At 42.3% G+C, this 22,923-nt stretch overlaps 1 protein-coding gene across 3 annotated transcripts; it reads right to left on the bottom strand.

Moving 5' to 3' along the window:
* Positions 1-744: 744 nt before the first annotated feature.
* Positions 745-22,848, bottom strand: ccdc18 (coiled-coil domain containing 18). 3 transcript variants are annotated; one of them, XM_071490855.1, is made up of 26 exons: positions 22,424-22,848; positions 21,818-22,016; positions 21,301-21,462; positions 20,774-20,874; positions 20,321-20,449; positions 19,979-20,075; positions 19,775-19,896; positions 19,302-19,590; positions 18,976-19,063; positions 18,007-18,224; positions 17,802-17,912; positions 17,241-17,372; positions 16,816-16,950; positions 16,609-16,686; positions 16,390-16,506; positions 16,072-16,239; positions 9,704-9,846; positions 8,514-8,677; positions 8,075-8,288; positions 6,941-7,040; positions 6,688-6,825; positions 5,210-5,350; positions 4,844-4,981; positions 3,660-4,082; positions 2,800-3,573; positions 745-1,070 (listed from the first exon to the last, which is right to left on the bottom strand). In XM_071490855.1, exons 2-25 carry the CDS (start codon positions 21,926-21,928, stop codon positions 2,818-2,820), a joined length of 4,275 nt encoding a protein of 1,424 aa, XP_071346956.1. In that variant the 5' UTR covers positions 21,929-22,016; positions 22,424-22,848; the 3' UTR covers positions 745-1,070; positions 2,800-2,817. The 3 variants fall into 3 exon arrangements, with proteins under 3 accessions (XP_071346956.1, XP_071346957.1, XP_071346958.1); XM_071490856.1 differs by having other exon boundaries at positions 22,546-22,848; XM_071490857.1 differs by lacking the exon at positions 22,424-22,848 and adding an exon at positions 22,191-22,417.
* Positions 22,849-22,923: the final 75 nt, after the last annotated feature.

The following is a 22,923-nucleotide window of genomic DNA, read 5'->3' as shown; positions in this document are numbered from 1 at the left end:
CACCAACAGACCACTTTAAAATTGCTATTAGGCAGATTTTGTTATTTTATGACAGAGCTAAGCTAAATATTTCTGGTTTCTAGTTTTTATGCTAAGCTAAGCCTCACTCAGCGGTAGCCTTAATGATGAACAGGTAGACATGAGAGTGGTATCAATCTTCTCATCGACCTCTCAGCAAGAAAGCAAATAAGCACATTACTGAAAACGTTTAACAATTGCTTTAAAAGGACCCTGACTTTGGTCTTTGTTCAGGAACACGCGGCTTTAGCAATAAGAATTAGCCATGAGACAGTGTTACTCATGTATTACTCATCTTTAGAAGGATTTCAAACAAAAGAGGTTTACTCCCTTACATCTATATACCTCTGTTAAATAGTCATACTAGCACTTCATCTGCTGAACAAAAAGAGCCTAAAGGAGTAACACTCATCCTGAAACTATCCACAGACCAATCATTTCTGATGTTCTTGTTATATAACCACATGCCAGCGCCAAATCCAATTGAACCAGCTGGAGTATGTATTAGATTCAGCATGACCCCCTCCACGGTCCTGATCCAAAAATTCCTCTTCTGGACTGGAGGCTGTCAGTTGTGCTAGTAACACGACCCCACAGTCACCAGCAGCATGGGAACATCCAAACAGATGTTAATGAAAGCAGGGCTTCCAGTTTCTCTGAAGAACAAGTACAAATCACAGAGGCAGACAAAACAAGACTCAACATAATCAAGAGAAGACAAAGAACTCACTTAAAAAAAACATTTTATTCACTTAGCTTATTTAAAGTTGTGTAAAAATATATAAATATTGATTAGGAAAAGATACAACATGAAATGCAAATGCTACAAAATATATGACACATCATCACAGTAGATCAGTTACAGACTGGAACAGTGTAGTGGTCGTCTAAACTGGACAGATAATTTATCTTCTCCCTCACAGACAACATTGCAGCTTGATTTCAACAACACACACCAAGAGGACAGACTTTTTGTTTCCAGTGTAAACACCTCTTCTCCTCTCTGACATCTCCTCCTTGGCAGCACAGCTTCATGTGTCATTGATCTCCCTCTAAAAAGGGAAAAAGAAACCAACACTACAATGTCTGGAAGAAACCTAGAGCATATAATGCATGGTCCACACTGATTTCTGCATGGCCCTGTAATCTTTTTTCTCAGTCAGCCTCTTACTGTAATGGATGGGGTCCAACATTAACACAAAAAAAATTTGCTTTACTTAAAACTGTTTTTGTTATTGAATTTTTCTCATTTTTTTTGACTCCGGTTTAAGGTGGGTGGGCCTAATTTGGAATGGATGATGTCACGTTTTTCTGTGCACCAATCAGTGTTTAGCAAAATTTGAATCAAAATGTGACAACAGTTATGGGGCTTTTTTTCTTGCTCAGCAAAAGTCAATCAAATCTAATCAAACCACATCCACACAGTACTGATGAAGCAGACTGGAGAAGAAACTCCCTCACTGTGTCACTAAGCCCTCAAGTTCATGAGAACAGACAACCTGAAACCATAGTGCCTCCAGTCCTGGCTATCACCGACATGGAGGCATAAAAACAGAGAAAAGCAGCACATCATCACATTAAAGAATCTGGCATTTTTGCTTCAAAATAATGGAACGATGAATCGATTACACTGGGGAACACAATTTTTGTTGAGTTAGGTCTGACAGCTGTTTTTAACAAATTTTTGGGTGCGGAATCCAAAACTGATCTCAGTTTTTCTCTACTGTGCTAAGATGGAATAGTTACAAGCTTCGAAAACTAAAAAAACAGCATAAAACGAAATAGAACTTACAACGGTATGCCCATGGCTACAAGATTAAGAGAAAAGCCAGCACAAATCCTCTTAATTCCTACTATGCTAGCTTTCTGTTTGCAGATATTGATAGTACTGACCAATGTTCCCTCTAAGCTGCGCGCTTGCGCAGTCGCACACTGCTCACACATTCTCAGCGCACAAGAAAATCTATACAGCGCATAAAATAAAATTCAATAACATTTTTTTCTATAACTTTTTGCCGTGTAACACAGTGAGTGACAGATGTCCAGCCAATGATACGATACGGTTCACTACGCAGCCAACCATAGCATTGACATTGCTTGCGTAGGTGCCCTTCCCATACACGCCGCGGCGCCGTGCAAGTTAGCTAGCTAACAACAGTGCATTTCATTTTAAGTGGGCCAAATCACTTATATTAAAAGTAAATGAATGGAAATTGCTGCTGTAATTTGATTCTTTTAATAAGCCATGTAACTTGCTATGATCCCAGGTGTTGATCAGGTGTGATACTGGTGTGTGGCCACAGCGCGCACATCTGATATTGCTCACAATGGTCCTCAGTGTGCTCAGGGAGCTTGCGTGTGTGCCCAGACACATGAAAAATTAGAGGGAACATTGGTACTGACCTATTGGGAGCTGCACACACCTCTCACCGCACTGTCTCAATTGTGACTGCACAAACAAGTTGCCACGTAGCTGCTGATGAGTCCAATCGTAATCAGCTGGCAAGTCTTACTACAGCTGATCAGTGGAACTTTGCTTATCTGGAGGGTAAGCTGTGGAGAAAAAACTTGACGTGCTAGAAAAAAAACTGACTGCAATTTTGGAATCAGCATGCCAATTTTAGTTTTAATCACCATAAAAATCTAACTCAACAGAAATTTTTTTTCAAATTGTTCCCCAGTGTTATCAAAACAGTTGCCATAGTTCCTGTTGACCGCCTGAGACAGACGACTGATTTCAGTTCTGGATTATAATGTAAAAAACAGAAGTGATGTTTTTACCTGAAGTGCGAGGCTGCGTCAGGTCTGTGTTAGCCCTGTGGAGCTCCATAAGGAAGGATCCTCCTGCATGGCTAAAGTCTGATTCACAAACCTCAGCATCCCTGTCAGCGAAGTCATACCCCCCCCCTCCTCCTCACCCACCAGAGTGCACACTGAATCCCTCCGTGACTCACTCAACTGCTCACTGTCTCCCTCCCGTATCAAGGTAGCCTCCATGTTGGAGTGTCCATCATCTTGTTTGTCCACCATGTACGTGAGGGGGTTGAAGGAGAGGTCAGAGGTCACTGTGGCCTCCATGACACTGAGGCCTTGCCAGCTGTGGTCCACTTCATGCGCGAAAGGGGAGACAGAGGAGGAGGAGGACTCCCACAGCTGCTTGCTCAAAGCCTCCCTCAGTGTTGCCTTCAGGCTCAGAGGGAGGTCCAGGGAGGAGTTGACGCTACTGCTCTGCAGCCAGTCATGAGTTTGGTGGCTGTCAGATAGGTGAGGAGCTGAGGTGGGCTGAAGGTATGTGTGAGCGGCGGGGGGTGATGAGCAACCTTGTGTGTATGTTGGGGATTGGAGGCGAGTTGAGTGAGTGTGTGCGGGGGATCGGACAGTTGTTTGAAGCTTTTTGGGGGAGGAAGGAGGGGAGTGAGCAGGGGACGAGCGCTCTGGGGACTGAGTCAATTTGTGCGGAGCAGGCAGAGAGAGAGTGTGATTGTAAAGATTCTGGCGGTCAACGGCCCGCTCCAGACTGGAGATCCTGGCTTGGAGACGGGTCACCTCAGACTCCTGCAGGAACATAAGAACAAAAACACTGATAAAATACTGAAAAGCAATTTACTGCAAATTTAGTTTAACCCCTCTAAAAACTCTACCTTGATGAGCATGGACTCATTGGAGGTCTCCATGGACTTCTCACAGGCCTGCAGCTGACCCTGGAGCTGGGCAGCCTGGATTCTGGCTTGATTTAACTGGAAGCTGAGCTGCTCCAGCTGGGCATGGAGGTCGCTGTTCTGGGTTCTGGTCTTCTCATACAGAATCCTGCTTTGCTCCAGCTGGGCTTTACTCTGAAGGAGCTGGCTCTGGCTCTGGTCTAACTGTGTTTGGAGGCGACTGGCTTGCTTCCGGGTGCAATCCAACTCCGTCTTAGTCTGGTCTAGCAGGGCTTTGGCTTGCTCAAGCTGGATCTGGCTCTGCTGAAGCTTAGCAGTGAGCTGCTCTTGGGAGGAGCGCATGGTGGAGGAGATCTGCTCAGAGACTTTCAGGAGCTGACCTCGAGTTTGTTGCAGAGACTCCAGCTGGGGAGGGAGGAGGGGGGGGAGGGAGGGAAAACAGACTGATTAGTTTTTTTTACATGCTGACTTCGTTAGAGCAACACCAGCCGAGGGTGGAGCTGATGTATGAGCTTCAGCTATTAGTAGTTTGACTTTGACGTGCTGTTTTGATAAAAAAAAAATATGAGCCACCTCTCTTTGATGTAGCCAATTAAGTTCAGAGGCTGCAGCAGGACAAAAAACTAAGCAAATAGCACCATCAGAAATATCATGAGGAACTGAGATGTTATCGGCTGTGTGTGGGAGAAATGTGGTGATAGGAAAACTAAAGATGGAAGAAATAAGGAACTCACACAGTGATGTTGACATTTTAAAAAAAAAAAAAAAAAAAAGAGGAAAGAAATCAGCCGGAAACAGACGTAAGGAGGGAACAAAAGTGATGAGAAGGGAGGCTAATCTAAAATCCACTAAGTTTTTATTTTTAAACTGAACTTTAGTCACTTTTTTTTTTTAGTCTGAGACATTGCATGTGGATATAGCTACAGTTAGTGGTTAATGACATCTGTGCCATCTCGTCATCATCTCATCTTAGTCATGGGAAAAAAAAAGTTGTTGAACATATTTGGTCAAAGTTTTCGGTAACAAAATCAACACTAAGCTTAAGGTCTAATCCTAACAGTACTTATAAAAAAACTGAAATTTGACTGTTCAGTTGTACCTGTTACGAGAGATTCAGTTAATGGAGGAAGCCAACACCAGTTCTGAAGCCTCAGTAGCTACCATACCTCCCTGCTGTGCTGCTCCCTCTCCAGCTCCAGCTCCTTCTCTAAAGAGGTCACCATGCTCTGTAGCCGGGCCTCTGACTGCAGCCAGCATGCCTCCTTCAGCACCCGCTCCTCCTCCATGCCACACACCCGGACCTCCTGCAGAGAGACAGACACACGCAATTTACTTGCTTAAATGTATTTTGTTTTGTATATCAGGCTTCACCTGTGACTCAGAAGACAAACTCATAAATCAAGTCAGTACACAGAATACAATCTCTGTATCCCCATGTGAATAAACAATCGCCAGGTTTCCTTTCTGTCATCAGGTTATGGACTGAACAATATGTGTAATTTAATTATAATAAATTGTACTTCAAGCTTTACCTTCTCCTTGGTCTGCAGCTTGGTGTCGTCCAGCTCTCTAGTCAAAGCTTCACATCGATGTTGAGTTTCTTCAAGCTCCTGTAGCACTGTCTGAAGTTCCTGCCGACACGCACGCAGCTGTTGACTGAGCTCCTGTGACTCCTAACACCACAAACACACACACACCCGACAAACACAACTTACTCTTTGATGACCTACATTGTAACATAACTCATTTCAGCTAAGTGTCTGAATTCATTTATGAATTCAATAAAAATCTCATGTGTTGCCTCATCATGTTTTCTTAAACTCATTACAGGACACCAGATGATTATATTAGTTAAATGAAGACAGAAATGAATGCAAACATCAGGTGTGCAAACATTTGTACACGCCTTGTATCATCATGGATTAACTGACAGTGTTTGATCAATGTTTCTTATTGTCTGCTTCTCAGTTATTAAAGCAAATAGTAACCAGGGGCCTCATTGACAAAAAATTATATGGCTAAAAGTACCTCTAAACTGGCTGAGTAAGGAAAACGTAAGATATACAGGGGTGTGTGTGCGTGTGTGTGTGTGTGCGCGCGTGTGTGTTCATTAAATCAATTTCAATTTGCTTTAACATTTATTTAATATTAATTTTAATTATTTATTTATATACTTACATTTTCAGGTTGATTGAATGAATGGAAGTTTCAATGTAAGTGTTTTATCTAATCTAATCCAACTGATTGATGAATACCTTACTTTACATTCTCTGGTCCATTCACCTGCCAACCATCGAAACAGCACACCATCCACAGCAGCAGAGTCAACCCCGCCCTGTCTCTTAGCTAAGGAACTTTCTCACTTCCTCAATAAACATTGCTCTCAGTGGCTTCATGGGAAAAAAAACTCTTTGCTAGGGAACACCCCTAATGGACTAATGGTAAGACAAGACAATTTGTCAATATGACCCCTGACAATGTGGTCAGGACGATTGTTGGCAGGGGGGGCAAATGTGGAGGGAAGGATTTTAATGGATTTTAGGGTACAAGATGGTTATAATAATAAATATGCATGTGTATTTATGAATGACTGTCACTAAAAGATGCTTAACGGTGACTTCCCATTAATTAAAATTTCTAACTTTATAGAAAAATTTTTATTATTTATCACTTATCAGGAGAAATCATTATAAGCCACAGGGGTGTTAACATTTCTGATATAAGTTTATCTTGTTGGTTGTTATGTTTTTTCTCATTGATTCTTCTTGACTGTACAGTTTAGAGCTGCCCACATAGTACAGTACAGATATCACTGACATCAATATCTCGAGTGCACATTGCTGCAGGCTGTCAGTCAGTTCATTCTCTCTACCTGTTCTCTAAACATTCAGTGAAAAGTCAAAAAAAAAAAAAGTTAATCAAATATCTACAAATATCTGTTAAGGCTCAGTTGAGTCTTAGTGACACTTTCTCACATGTTTTGTCCTCCTTTTCTGTGACAGCTCCTGACCTTCATATTTCTGTCCGTGAGCTCCCTCTGTGCATCTCTCAGCTCTCTCTCTCTGGTCTCAAGACTCTGCTGCAGAGACTCCACCTTCCTCTCCATCTCCTGCTTGTGATCTCTGATCGCCACGTCCAGCTGGCCCAGCTGAGAACAACAGGAAGACCAGAACAAGAAAATTTTAACAATCAAGATAACAGCAACAAAAAAATACTATCTGCATATCTGCAAATTAAATGAAATACACGTGTGTGAGTTGTACCAGCTGCGCTCTTTGTTGGAGCTCCCCCTGTCTCTCCTTCAGTGCATTGTCCATATCTAAGACCTCGTGAGTTCTCTCTTCCAACTCCCTCTGGGTCTCACTGTGAAGCAATGTGCACACACACACACACACACACACACACACACATTTATTGAACAATTAATATTTGTCAAAAACCACACTGAGTTATATGAATGGCAGAAGTGACTGTCTGATTCTTGCAGGGCCACATACATGGAACATGGTTTGAGGATTTTCTGCAGGAATGTATTGTTTAACATCTTTAGACTGATCCTTGAGTGGATGGGTGGATTTAAACTGTGCCTTTTTGTGTATAAAGAGGCTCATGACTACAGCCTAGATCATGATAGCTGTTATTAAAAGAGCTATTCTCTTCTTTATAGTGCATTCCCCATAGCATGTATCAGCATGTCCCTGCTGATACACCCCACCATATGCTCAGTGTGCGCTGGAGGACAATAACACTACAGAGAATCTAACAGTAACGGATGCAGTGACTAATGATATAAGAACTAAAACTTGCAGCTACCTGTTTTTCCCCCATTTACACAAGAAAATTATTCAGTTATCCATGACGTGTACGCCCATTTGAGTGCTTGATGTACAAGAGCTGTGCACAGTGTGCTACACAATGGACGTGATTGAAATGTACACAGTTATCATCTTTGTCAGTGTCAGTTTTAAATAGAAAATATTGCAACACAAACCACAATTTATATGAAAAATCACTCACAACAAAATACATGACACATTACACAAGCTCCACCTTGGATAATAAGGAAAATAATTTAAAAATAATCAGTGGAAATTTATATTATCACATATTCAACAGCAAGGATTTCCTCAGTAAAAAGTACACAAATCTCAGTACATCAACTGACGATAAAGATTTTCCAGTTCATTGTTCACGAGGGACACTGGGTCAACAACAAATGTGTCTTTTGGTGTTTTTGTCATACACATGAACAGAATGGATATTGTTTGGAGCACAGATGACTGAGATACAGCACAGGGTCTTATCTGAGCAACAGCACGTGGATATTTTCTCCGTCTCAGGCTTGTCCCCTTATTCCTGTGTGCAGAAGAATATTTCACACGAGGGCGAATCCTCACCTAAGTTGGACAGTCAGTTTTTCCACGGAGGCCTGCCGCTCATCTGCAATGGTTTGTGTTCTCTGCAGAATGTCCTTGAGTTTCTGTAGCTGCTCTAGCGTATCAGCCAACTCTCCCCGCACCAACTGCAGCTGTCCCTCCAGGATCTGGACCCGCTGGACACAGTTGAGCTGGTCTGCCTCACAGCGATGGAGCTTCTCCTCCAGATCCACAACTGCAAGAGGTGAGAAGGACATGAAAAATAAATAAGACCAAAAACAAGGGAAGAGTTGTACGTGTGAAACTACCACGTGAGGTTTGAGGGCTAATTCAGTACAATGTGTGTTCTGTTCTGGTATTAAGTGTCTGTTCTCTACAAAAAAATAAATGAATAAATGAAAATAACTGGCATTTAAAACCTCCTGCATAATGCAGATTGCAAAAAAAAGGCATGTCATACCCATGTCACTCTTTCTGTCGAGCTGGTTCTTCATGTGTTGCAGGCTCTCCTCCATGCGAGTGATGTGAGAAGTCTTGAGGGAGACATCCCTCCTCAAACGTTGCAGCTCTGACTCTTTAGACACCAGCATCCCCTGAGACTTTGTCATCTCTGATGTCAGGTGGCTGCAAAGAGGAAATCACAAATAAAAAAAAAACAACAAAAAAAAAAAAACAGTGAAACAAAGCAAACAGATATTAAATAACTAATGGTCAGCTGTTTAAGCTGCAATAAGGGGAAGATTAGCTGCAGACAAAAAAAGACAACACACACACAAAGCATGGATCTAGCAGGGTTCAGACGCTACATTCTGGGCAGAGCTGAGAACGTGCAACATGCAGAGCCCCACACACCTGCATTTCACTCCAGTTTCCCACCTTAATGTGAGCACGGCTCCCATCGTCGTCTTATAACGTTTTCACAAGAAACAAAAGCCTCCAAAGCTACCAGAAAAGCTAAATGAAGCTACACAAACATGCCTTTTGACAGCACATTTAAACAACCAGCATGCTATTCCTATGGAGATTCACAACAGTTAAGATACCAGCAGCCCAGCAGACTGAAATTACTCCAAACACATCAGGCTTCAATCTCCTAGTCTTCAAGAAGAGAGATCCTCATTTATAGATACGTATTCATGGAGGAGGGGAGGGGGCTGCTTCATGCCTACAGACAAATGGAATGTGGTGTAATCATAAGACCGTCTCGCAGACTATGGGGGCGTTTGATTATCTTTGCTGCAGGACAAGTGAGCAGCCAGAAAATAGTCATTCACACATAGCCTCATACAAAAAGCATTAAAGAGCTGCAACACTGTCAGGTCAGAAACTAAACTTAGTACTACAAGCTCGGGGAAAGCTTTGCAGTACCACCAACAAAAAACCTACTAAAAAAGTGAGAACCAATTTAATTTCAAAATGCATGTTTGTATATAGCAATGTTGTAGCACTAATGATACTTGTGGTCTTAATGAGTTAAAAGTGACAAAATCAAAATCATCTAATTGAAATCACTGTGTAACACATTTTTTTGAGTCACAAAGTTCCCACTTGTATCATCTCTGAGCTCAGATTGTCCATTTCCTCAGTTTAGACATTGGGGAACAATATCTAAACTGAGTCCAAAGTCCCTGTGTGTGCAGGCGTTCTTACGTGACAGACTCAGACAGTTGAGTGTTCTGCTGGTTCATCTCCTGCAGGCTCCTGTCTCTCTCCTGGGCTTCCTGCTCTCTGTTCTGTACCTCGTCCTGCAGAGAGGCCCTCGCTCGTTCCAGCTGCTGCTCCAGAGTGGACACCTACACACAGACACAACATCAGGATCCGTCTCTACTGTGCTCATAAATGAAAACATCCACTTCATGCATGTTTCAATTCTACAGTACAAAACAGGAAATATCGTAGGGACAAAGAAGTAAGGAAGACACTAAAGAAACTGGGCCAGATATTCATTATTAGTGAGCAGACCTGACCTACTATTAAAAGATTGTTATCCTAATGCCTACAAGCTATATGTTTTTCTTGTCTGTCACCTAGATTGGACCGTCATGTACAGAGAGGCACCATGTTACCATCCCCGCACAGCTCTACTCACTGAATAGAGACAATTGTGCTCTTTTTGTTGTGATGGACAGAAAGTACAACATGCAGCTGAAATATGCTGAACTAACAAATGAAATCACAAGCTCAAATAGCTGTTTCCCTCAAGCACAGATGCAGATTTACCAAAAGTTTGTGATATGTGCAGGAGTTTTGCAAAGTCTCCATCCTCCAACAAAAACCTAATCCCCATTCCCACATAACAGTCTGTAGAGTTTTTATTCTGAATGATGTGAAAACAAAAACATCCAGTGGGCGGCAGTACTGTGTATGGAAACACCTTGTTGATGAGACAGGTCAGAGGAGAATGGCCACACTGGTTGGAGCTGACAGAAAGGCCACAGTAACTCAAATGACCACTCTTTACAACTGTGGTGAGCAGAAAAGCATCTCAGAATGAACAAAACGTTGAACCTTAAGGTGGAAGGGCAACAACAGGGTTCCACTCCTGTCAGCCAAGAACAGAAATCTGAGGCTGCAGTGGAAAAGGGCTCACCAAAACTGGACAGTTGAAGACTGGAAAATGTAGCCTGGTTGGATGAAATGTGGATTCCTGCTGAGGCAGCAGATAGTAAGGTCAGAATTTGGCGTCAACAGCATGAATCCATGAATCCAGCCTGCCTTTTGTTAGCAATCCAGGCTGGTGGTGGTGTAATGGTGAGGGGAATGTTTTCTTGGCACACTTTGAGAGCCACAGTCAATCTGAGTATTGTTGCTGATTCTGTAGATCTCTTTCTGGCCACAATTTACCATCTTCTAAAAGCTACTTGATAATGATAATGCACCATGTCACAAAGCAAAAGTCATCTCAAACTGGTTTCATGAACATATACTTGTCTGTTTTATGTATGTATGTTTGTATGTAGATCTTAAAAAATACAAAGCAAAGTATGGCTCTCTCTTCCGTTGATCTATTGAGATGCACGGAACAGCAGTTAAGGCAATTACTATTTTTTTCCCTTAACTGTGGTTCTTATTGATGCACTGAAATGTCTTTTCCCAATGTGCTATATTTTCAATTAAAAAAAAAAATGGTTTCATGAGCATGACAATGAGTCACCAGATGTGAATCCAGTAGATCACCTTTGGGATGTGGTAGAACAGGAGATTGGCAGCAACTGATAAATCTGCAGAAATGATGAGATACAATCACGTCAACGTGGAGCAGAATCTCAAAGAAATGTTTCCAACATCTTGTGGAATCTAGGCCACAAAGAACTGAGGCCGTTTTAGAGAAAAGGGAGGCTCTACCCAGTATTACTATGATGTTCCTAATAAAGTGCTCAGTGAGTATTTTCCAAGAATTCATAATCAATCTTACTGCAAACCTGAAAACCAGTCCAACAATACATAACTGAGATTATTAAAGGAAGTGTTCTGCACAACAAATAATAATGTGTGACCAACGGAGACAGAGAGGATGATTGATGTCATGAACACCGAAGAAAAAACAGCTCTCCAAACTAAGGTTGAATTACTAACCAGGAAAAGTGGACAAACTTCCCCTTGAGGCCAGACAGTCAAAGGGCCTGAAGAGAGGCCCACAGCTGATTTTTGCCCAAGGTTTCCCTGGTAAATCCAAATCAAATCACTTGGAACCACATGTCACTTGATCATATGTATCTTTATCTATTCTTGTGTACTTTGTTTTGGCAACAAAAATGATTTTCATTCCAATAAAACTAATTTGACTTGATAAATAACACAAATGAGGAAAAGCTTCTCCGATCAGACAATGGGGCATCAAGGTGCTCTTGATGCACAAGAAAGCAATCGATATCCACAAAAAGGATATAAATCCCCTAAAATCTCAGTCCTGTTAGGTTTATCTTACATAACTTGTCAGTCGTTAAGAAATAACTCCAGGTCACAGACTCAGGTCAGATGAGTGATCAGCTGTTGCTAAGCCTGAAGCCAGGCCCAACAACAATGAGCATTATATTAATGAAACTAGCCTAATTATTGTTAACAGCCTGTAGCTCCAACCTGAAAGTGAGCTGACACCCTTTATACACACTACTGTCAAAGTCCATCCACTATTACCCACCACTTCAAATGTACAGGTGACACAGCCATCCTCACACTGCTCAGTAATAATAATAATAATAATAATAATAATAGTAATAATAATCACCTGCTTCAAATCCTCCACCATCATCCCTGTCCCCAAAAAACCAAGGCCCACAGGTCTAAATGACTATAGACCCATTGCCCTGACCTCTGTGGTCATGAAATCATTTGAGCGCCTTGTCCTGTCCCATCTCAAATCCATCACTGACCCACTCCTGGACCCCCTGCAGTTCGCCTACAGAGCCAACAGGTCTGTAGATGACGCCGTCAATATGGCTCTCCACTTCATCCTCCAGCACCTGGACTCCTCAGGGACCTATGCCAGGATCCTGTTTGTGGACTTCAGCTCTGCCTTCAACACCATCATCCCGGCTCTGCTGCAGGACAAGCTCTCCCAGCTGAGTGTGCCTGACTCCACCTGCAGGTGGATCACCGACTTCCTGTCTGACAGGAGGCAGCACGTGAAGCTAGGAAAGCACGTGTCTGACTCCCAGACCATCAGCACTGGATCCCCGCAAGGCTGCGTTCTTTCTCCTCTGCTCTTCTCCCTGTACACCAACACCTGCACCTCCAGCCATCAGCCTGTCAAGCTCCTGAAGTTTGCAGACGACACCACTCTCATTGGACTCATCTCTGATGGCGATGAGTCTGCCTACAGGTGGGAGACTGACCGTCTGGTGACCTGGTGCAGGCAGAACAACCTAGAGCTAAACGCTCTGAAGACAGTGGAAATGATAGTGGACTTCAGGAAGAGCCCAGCCCCACCCACCCCCATCTCCCTGTGCGACTCCCCCGTGGCTACCGTGGAGCATTTTCGCTTCTTGGGAACCACCATCACACAGGATCTCAAATGGGAGCTAAACATCAGCTCCCTCATCAAAAAAGCTCAGCAGAGGATGTATTTCCTGAGGCAATTGAAGAAGTTCAACCTGCCAAGGACTATGATGGTGAACTTCTACACCTCCATCATTGAGTCCATCCTCACCTCCTCCATCACCATCTGGTACGCTGCTGCCACGGAGAGGGACAATAACAGACTGCAGCGTATCATCCACTCTGCTGAGAAGGTGATTGGCTGCAATCTTCCATCCCTCCAGGACCTGTACGCCTCAAGGACTTTGAGGCGTGCAGGGAAGATTGTAGCTGACTCCTCCCACCCTGGACACAAACTCTTTGTGACACTCCCCTCTGGCAGGAGGCTGCGGTCCTTCAGGACCAAAACCTCTCGCCACAAAAATAGCTTCTTCCCATCTGCTATTAGCCTTATCAACAAGGCTAGAGAGCCCCACTGTTGCTGATAAATTGCACCAATCACCAGAAAAAATTCCTTGTATGTGAAAACATACTTGGCAATAAAACTGATTCTGATTCTGATTCTGATTCTGATTCTGATTCTGATAACAACGACTCCCTCTCTACCAATCAACATTTCATATCCCATTCTAGCACAAGGTGACAATAACTTTCTCCACCTTCACATCTCCAAAAGTAAAGAAGTGCTTTTTAGCCTTGACAAAACACTGGTCCACCCCCTATTCTCACCTTCAAAGGAGAGGAAATAGAAGTGGTGGAGTCAGATACTGGGGCACTACACTGGACAATGACCTCAGCTTCAGTAAGCATAGTATGGATATTTACAAGCGTTGTTAACAGAGACTCAAAGCCATCTATAAACTAAAACATCTGTCTGTCCGACAACATCTTCTTCTCCTGTACTGTAGCATTATTGAGCCACTTCTGTACGGTGCCATCTGTTTTTTTTTTTCCATTTCCAGTTTCCATTTGCTTACAGTCATCAATAAGAACAAACCCTTTGCTCCGACAGCCACATGAGCTTTAAATACTGTAAATAATCCCTTCCTAACAAAATCATGCCTGCAGCATGTATAGTGTCAATACATGTCTTTGTGTGTGTAATTAGATGTCCAATGTCCTAAATCCTGTATTTGTATAACTGTGTGTCATAATTGTCTGGGAGAAGAATTTCCTACTTGAGGAAAAATAAAAAACATCCATCTATCCATCTATCCATCTATCTGAGCAGCAGATCTGATATATTGATTATCATTTGATATTGATTGTTGTGACACAGTGAAATAACAGCTGGAACAAACTGGCTCTTACATGTAATTTTTCACACACTACTTGATAATGACCCAAATACTCTGAGCTCTGAAGCTGCCGTCAATTCACTGGCGGTCGTAGGACACAAGTATCATCAGCTTCATGTAGTTAAAGTGTGAGCAGTAAAAGAACTGGTTCAGCATGTCCCCTGTGACTGATCTATGAGTCTGCATGACATTTTTAGATTGTTAACACTGATGTAGGGATAAAGACAAATTTATAGATCTTTCTGATACACACAATATTTTTCTGACTTTTCTCAGTTTCATTTTCTTGTCAAGTACTGGATGCTTTAAGCTCTTCAGGCTTCCTTTAAAATAAAACTACATTAGAAAATAAAAATCATCTTTGATCAGTCCTCACAGCTCAGCTCATAAACTGTGATGAGGGGTCAGAAGTCAGAGAGGTTGGGAACCACGGGAGTAATTACTGTGAAGCGACCATAAGATGCGATCAATCACTTAGTCTCTGTCACATAACAGTGGTCAGATTATATTTGATGATGTAAGATGCAAGCACAGCTCAGTTCAATGAGGGACAGCACTATCTGTCAACAATTATGGTGCATATTACATAAAAAAATAAGATTTTAAATGTAGGCTTTTAGCCAGGATGGCTGTTGTATGCCACCATCTTTGTTAGTTGGTTGTTAGTTACAAAGCTTGCAAGTAGTACAAAGTAGTTTGAAGAAAAGTAGTATTTAATCCAGAACTGCTTTTTCAAGTTAAAAAAGGCAGCTTAGTAACCACTATGATAAGTACTTTAAAACTTTTCATTCCCCTTTTTTTTCGATCATCATTTGAACTGAAGTGGTGCCACGTTGAAGACTCATTTCTTTTGGTACATTGACATTATAGTTTAACTAAAAACAATCCAAATGCAGCCATGCTAGTGTCACTATTCCAAATACAGAATACAACAAAAGTTCTATGGTATCAAGATGTACATTTTCAAGCTACCCAGGTACTTGACAAAGTTTTTAAAACTACAATATGCAACTTTTCCACATTAAATGTCTAAAAATGACAAGAGCTATGTTGTATACCAAAACATTCCAGCAATTTTCATACATAGCAAAATCTGTGTTTTTAATCATGGTAATGGTCCATTTCATTTGGTCGCTTGTGAGTGGCGTCATGTCCCCCATGTGCATGCAAGATACACTTTTTACATCTTGGTTGTTTTCAACTATGTATTTTCACTGGATGACGGATTTTAGTCATCGGACATCTGCATCTAAAATTATCAGAGAAACAAGCCAAGCAAATGTTAGGCAGCTCAGCTCCCAGCCCCTCTGAGACCTCCTGTGTCCGCCAAACAGCATCAATGAATCACTGATATTTAACACAAGGCTGCTTTATTTCATGTTTCTGCTGGTTTTAATCACCAGTCCGTTGGTTATGAAGAAGAGGACACCTCTGTGGATAATTCAGCTGCTGGTAAAAACCTCATGCACATCAGGAATGATCAATGTTCTGCTTAACCAAAATCCATATTAGCGCCGTGCCTGATCCACTGGGACAATTCAACTCCAGGTAAAAACCTCCAACAACTGACACTGAAGGATTCCAAACCGGGAGAAGCTGACAGCAATGTTGGTGAAGACAACAACTCCCATAATCTCTTGCTACTTCATGACACCACCAAACACTGTGCTTTGTTATTGTTTTGATTGAGAGGCCCCTAGCGGCAGAAGTTTCCTACTGTGCATTTAAGTCTCTCTGTCCTACCTGTCTCTGCAGCTGGCTCTGGCTCTCCTCCAGTTCGGAGATGCGGGCTGTGCTCTCAGTCAGCATGGTCTGCTGCTGCTGAAGAGAAAGCTGCAGCTGCACGTTCTGTTCACTGGAGCTCTGACAAACCAGGCTGGTGCTGTGGAGCTTCTCCTGCAGAGAGGACACCTGAAGAGGGAAAAACCGGGGAGAATATAAGCCTGACAGGTGGGCTTTGACTGAACACAGAAGAGCAAGGGAGATCAAAGCTAGAGGTGTACATTTCTATTTATTTATCAAGGTCTACAAAGTTTGAAAGATCACCATATGTAACAGTACCTTGTCATTGCTCTTTTGCAGCTGACTCTCATAGTTCGTCTTTACCTCCTCCATCTGCTGCAGGTATGAGGCCAGTTCTTCTCTACACACTGACAGGGATGACTGTAGCTCACACACCTGATGTTACAGACAGAAGACATGCACGGTACAGACCAGTGGTTAGGGTGGAATTAGTTTTTTGTACAGTTCAAATTAGGTGTTTTGTGTTTGTCTACAAACCTTGGTGGCAGACTGAGCTGCCTGCTCTTTGAAACTCTGCAGCAACTCTTCATTGTATCTGACTTCAACCTGCTTCTCCTGAAATCATATCAAGATCAAAATTATCCATATGTAACTGACACAGTAAATGCCTGGGTAATCATAGCTGTTCTACCTTAAACATCAGTCTGAAATGGTTCCTGTGCATTACCCAGTGAGGGTCCTTACTTGTGTAAGCTGTTCCACAGTGGTCTGCAGCACAAGAGCTGCTTTCTGAGCCTCGTCTCGCTCCCTCTGGAGTAAACACAGCTCCCGCTCCATCTCTAACACCCGAGACTGAGCCTCTTCTACAGACAACTGCAGCTGCAGAGGACAGAAAACACTCTTACTACAAGTAAAGACACTTTAGAAAAAGCATTGCTATATCAACAACGGGGTCACAGTCAGTGTTGTTTTAGCAACTCAGAGTACAAATTCTCTACTAGGTGCAGATTAAATTAAAATCACACTTGACATTAATGATTTGGTCTCTGATGGAACAAAGGTTGGTTAAACAGGATTAGAATTAACTAAACAGTAACATGGTGGTGTGGCGGATTTACATGGTGGAGGTTCAAAGGAGAGAAAGTGAGTCTGAAAAAATTATAGATCACCATTTCTATTCTGTGTTGTTGCTCCAAGCATTGTTGAGACTGTGATTTTTTACACTTGTCCAAAGACTGTTGATACTCTCTTTGCTTTTTGGTCATCAGTGACTGGTAATGTTGAAGACTGCTGGTCTTCTCCTGTAATTAGATAAAGGAAAGTGTAAAAGAAATGCTACTATAAGAGGTTGGGAATTGTGACTAAGGCCCTGTTCAGACCCGACATTAATATGATGTTAACATGCAAGATCACAAGCGATCAGTTCTAAGCGCGTCAGTTCACACCTGGTATTAAAATACGTCTCCACATCCATCTCGAGTGACCAATTGTGATCAGATCTCACTTTCCAGACTGGTTCATTGTCAATGTGTTTGTGTGTTCACACCTGTACTTAGAGCTGTGTACTTGTGATCAGATCCCCTGAGACGGATGTTAATGCCAGCTCTGAACAGGACCTTTAACTCTTAGCTTTTGGCAGGTGTTCAGCTATATTCATACCGTAAATAAAATGACCAGAACTTGCCTCTTCATGCCTGACAAAAACATGTGTGTACGTGTGTGTGTTGTACCAGTAGCTGATTCTCCAGCTCAGTGTTTTTCAGTGCAGCCTGACTGTAGGCTGAAGTTTTCTCCTGTAACTGTTTCTCCAGCGCAGCCACACGGGCACTTTTTCTCTTCAACTGAGGTGAAACAGAGATAGAAAAATAAATAGCTGCAAAGAGCAACAACCTGTAATAACCAATAATTATCTCTTGGTAAAGGAAAAAAAGTTACCTCTTTCTCTGTGTCAGTGGCTTGGCTGACTTTGTCCAGCAGTTCTGTGTGGAGGTTTTGGTAGTGGGAAGCTCTCTGAGCCATGGAGCTCTGCAGGGAAGAGATCTCATCCTGGGCTCTCCTCAGACGCTCCTGAAGCCGCTCGACCACGCTGCTTTGTTTAGTCCGCTCGGCCTCTGACGACTGCAGCACCCGCAGCAGCTGCTGGTAACCTTCACCTGCAGGGAATGAGGGACAGGGAGAGAAAGGATTGGTATGCTTCTATGTTTTATGTCATGTATGAGGGAAAGTATCAGTAATCTAATGCCATTTCATTAACTATATTGCCATGCTGCATAAACTTTTAAATAATATCTATTAATATATAAAGTAATTCCCATACTTATTTTTGCCTAATGAAGTGAGACACCTACGCATACAGCTCAAGTACAAAAAAAGGATGCAGGATGCAGAATGAGTCTCATTCTAACAAAATTAAGTTTCAATAATCCAAAAGATTATTTCACTCTAAAAAATAAAATATATAAAAAATAAATGAAATGTGCAATACCTAGAATCTCCATTAACAGGCATATATACAGACAGGTGACTAATTACAGGTGAGTGGAGACACAGGAAGACAATTCCCCCACCCGTAGGGCACAAGGGATCACTGAATGGTTTGATGGGTATGAAAATGATGTGACTGTGGGCCTCACAGTCACCAGATCTCAACCCAGTTGAACACCTATGGAAGACTTTGGCCTGGCATGTTAGACAGCGCTCTCCACCACAATCATTAAAACACAAAATGAGGGAATATCTTTTGGAAGAATGATGTTCAGCCCTCCAGTAGAGTTCAGAGACTAGAATAATCACTATCATGGAGCACTGAGGGTGTTGTGGCAACACATAGTGACCAACACCTTACTAAAACACTTTGTTGGTTTTTCATTTAGTCTGTCACCCATCTGTCATTGTCAGTGTTACCTGGCTTAAGCTTCAGCAGGTGTGCAGTTCCTGAATAATCCAGTGGGGGCAGCATGCATGGCCTGGCACAAAGTGGCACCACAGCACCCTGAAGTTAAAAAATAATATATGACAAGAGTAAACATATCACCTCCTGCACAAGGGGAGATAAAGTGATAAATACGGCAGTTTGTTTAGGACAGTTGCTGTGGTACCAAAACCAGATTTAGGAAACAAAGAAACTAATGATGTAACAATTCCTTGGGTCAAACATTGCAGGTTACTTGACAAAAACATGTGACATGGGAACACAAGACAATGTAACTGCCTGTATTAAGTTTCTCCACCTCTTGTAGATGCAGCAGGCCCAGTATGGCCTCCAGGCTGGACAGCTCTGCCTGGATCTGCTGAGCCTCTCTTTGGCCCTGGGCCACTCTCTGATCCTGGCTCTGGGTCACAGTCCGCAGGTCTTCCAGCTCCCTGCGCAGAGAGGACAACTCCCTGCACTCCGCTCCCCGCTCCACAAGCTGCCGTTCCAGAAGTGAGGCCCGTCGTCTGCCCTCCTCCAGCTGAGCCTGGAGGTCTGCGCACTCAGCAGCAGAACACTTGGCCTGCTTCACCTCCTCCTTCAGCTGGCTGTGAGGCAGAATAAAGAGGATTAAAAATCATAACCAGTAAAAAGCTATTTCTTCTTAAAGATCTGGTTTATGATGATACATTGGAAATCCTCTGTATTATTTTAGTTTACACATGCAATTATTTAAGATAACAATGATAAAAAAAAAATAAATATACAAATCAATCAGTCTCATATGTGTACCTGATTGTTTGGCTCTGTTCTGCCTTTTCTCTCTGCAGAACAGTGCACTTCATCTCCAGCTCTTCTTTTTCTCTGTCACACTCAATAAGACTCTCTTTTAGTTTGCTCTCACTCTCCATCACCTTCAAGAAATGCACCAAAAAAATATTTTAAAAAATACTGAAATATTCAAATAATGAAATAATTGATGTCAATTAAATTTACCCTCTTAAGTTTAATGGAAATTGTGGCCTTGTAATCTTTGAAAGCTTCTTTGAGTTTCTCTGCATTTTCAAGTACTTGGTTCCTTTGTTGCTCAGCCCTGGAAGAAATGATGTAGAACATACATTAAGTACTAAAACAATAACTTCCTCATGTTGTGACAGTACATTAGACATGGGCTATCTAGTTATATATCAGCTTGAGGCCCAAGTTAAGCAGTCATAGCTGCACATTGGTTTCATATGATCATGCTGTTACCCATGTTAGAAGAACTGTGAACTATACTGCATTCTGTAATTACATGTGGGACAATGTCGCAAAGTTAAGCCCAGATTAATACATCACCGTTTTCCTAGTGCTGTCTTGTTATCCAGTTCTTCTCTGAGCACACTTAGCTCTTCAGTGAGACTCGCCACCATAATGTCATTGTGGGCTGCTGTCTCCTGGCTACACTCAGCCCTCAGCTCTGCTGCCCTGGGAACCGCAGACAGTGACAGATTGTTAGGATATTATTGCCAGCTACAGGTTAATGTAATATTTTTAGGAATTACAGAAATGTAATGGTACAATGTAAATTATTAAAAGCCCAAATCAAGCCTTACCCAGTAGGACTACTGAAAACAGTAAAGCCTAAAGTCTATAGACAATATTATCAATAACTGCCTGTACCCCATAGCACATTTCATAATCTTAACACCAATTTAGTATTGAGTGTATATAAATAGGCATTCAATTGCCACATTAAAATTGCATATATAGTGAGATCTGCAGAAGTGTATGTTAAGGTCATGAGGTTACTTTAGTTCTTGGGCTTGAGCCTCCAGCTCTGCTTGAAGGTGACGAATCTGCTCACTCATGAATGTCACATTGTCTTTAACCCTGGAGCCTCTGAGATGGAGCTAAAGAAATAAAACATATACAGCATATGTATCCATTATCAGAATCAGAATCAGAATCAGAATCAGGTTTATTGCCAAGTATGTTTTCACGTACAAGGAATTTGTTCTAGTGAATGGTGCAGAGCGCACCAAAACACAGAGGCAGCCATCTGTGGCGCCATTTAAAGAGGAGGAATGGGGAAAAAACAAGTGGAGAGGAGTGTTTCTATTTATAGCACAGATTTTTAATATTTATTATTATTTCACTGATGTGACTTTCAAGCAAAGGCAACAGAGCAGAACAATCTCTTTTGCCAATGTCACATCTAAACACATTAAAGAACCTTATTCACTGGGAGCAGAGAAGTATGAAGCACAAGATATTGTGTTTCGAGAATGCAGCACATGTATTCACACAAATCAACTGTGTAGGGATGACTGTCATACCTTAGACTTAGAGGTGGCAAATTCATACTGCATCACATCAATGTCACTGATGAGCTGCTCATCCTGCATGCTCAGGCAGGCGTTCTCCTGACGCACACAGCCCACCTTCTTCCTCAAAGGAACAGACTCCATGTCAACTGACCTGACTTTGACTGAGGAAGACTTAAAGAAGGAAGAACATAGGTTTGGATGAGAGGTGAGCGTTTGTGCTGAGGAGTGTACAGTGTTTTCATTACTTTTTATATATGATGTTCCACAGGCCATATTATATTTGCATCCTTTAAAACTGACTGTGACAATATCAACTCATTTATAGCTATTGATGTAATAAACACTTTAAATACATTCTGTAGTTAATCAGCCAGTTTATAAAGGTGGTTTTTAGTGGACACATCTTTAATTAATATATGCTTTAGGGGATGCATACATATAGTATGTAGCATGAGACAAGATGATAGGTGATGTAGAGTAAATGACTGGTTGTCTCTTCAATTTTTCACCCAGTCTTCTCTCTTACCCTAGAGTTGGAGGAAGGTGGGCTAAGACTGCGAACAAAGGTATGTCTCTCAGCCATCCCACTTAAGAGTCCTCTCCTGGCAAACACAGCCTGACTGGGACAGACGAACATCAGGGGTCTGCAGGTTTCATAAGATCAGCCGGTCAGGACCCTGCTGCTCACAACCACCATCGTGACCCTCTGCATAACTGGGGCTGGGCTAGTGAGGAGGAGATCAAGAGAGGGGATAGAAGAAAGAGGGCTCAAGTGCAGCTTTATCAATCCCTTGCAGTGTGCTCAAATGGTGCCTGCAGATTTACTCTGTAGTACGAGTGGCGTTGAAGCTATCAACATCTGGTTTAGACTGTGTGCTCATGTCATGCAGTTAGTGCACCTTAGTTTCTGTCCCACACTCTCCAGGCTGTGGTCCGTCAGTCGAGACAGATCCTCAGACTGACCACATCTTGGGTTAAACCCTCCTCGTTCTTTAACAATGGACTAATTATAAGTGCATGTCTACCTCCAGCTAAAAACCTCTTGACTTACTGAGTTTAGCTTTTAGTTGCTCAAACATTTCCAACTTGTGTGACTCGTTGGAAAGGTACAGGAAACCGAGAACACACTTACCCCCACGTTTTAAACATCTGTGGCTACAGCAGAGGATAGCAAACACCAGCTAGCATAGCTACGCCCGCTACATGTAAACAGATGCCCGCCGCATCAACAGGTGGCTAGTTAGTTAACGTTACCGTTGTTTCTGGAGCCAACTCCACCACCAACAGGACGACGTTTATGTTTTGAATTAAATGTGGATGTTGTCGTCCTGGCATAAAGCATAAAATATGCATTTGTAACTTCTAGCTGAACAAAGCTTTCCAGGTTACGTGAGTATATGTACAGAAAGAGTCAATGTTACCGGAACAATTTGTATTTTTTAGCTTACGCCCACATTTAAACAACGCGTTTTGTGATTGGATGAGCCGACGCTATCTATGAAATGATTGGCTGAGACTGTCGTCAATGACAGTGGCCGCGAAGAGCGGCGCCTGTGCCCCGGTGCTCCAGTTGTCAGATTTCCGACGGTGGCTTGGAGGATACTTCGGGTCGAAACATGAACTACAGGCAGC

The sequence above is a fragment of the Trachinotus anak genome, unplaced genomic scaffold (assembly GCF_046630095.1).
Source record: "Trachinotus anak isolate AG129_WGS33_773 ecotype Australia unplaced genomic scaffold, CSIRO_AGI_Tana_v1 ptg000012l, whole genome shotgun sequence".
Lineage (NCBI taxonomy): Eukaryota > Metazoa > Chordata > Actinopteri > Carangiformes > Carangidae > Trachinotus > Trachinotus anak.
Note: the sequence above shows the minus strand (reverse complement) of the source record. Positions and strands in the feature narration are given on the sequence as shown.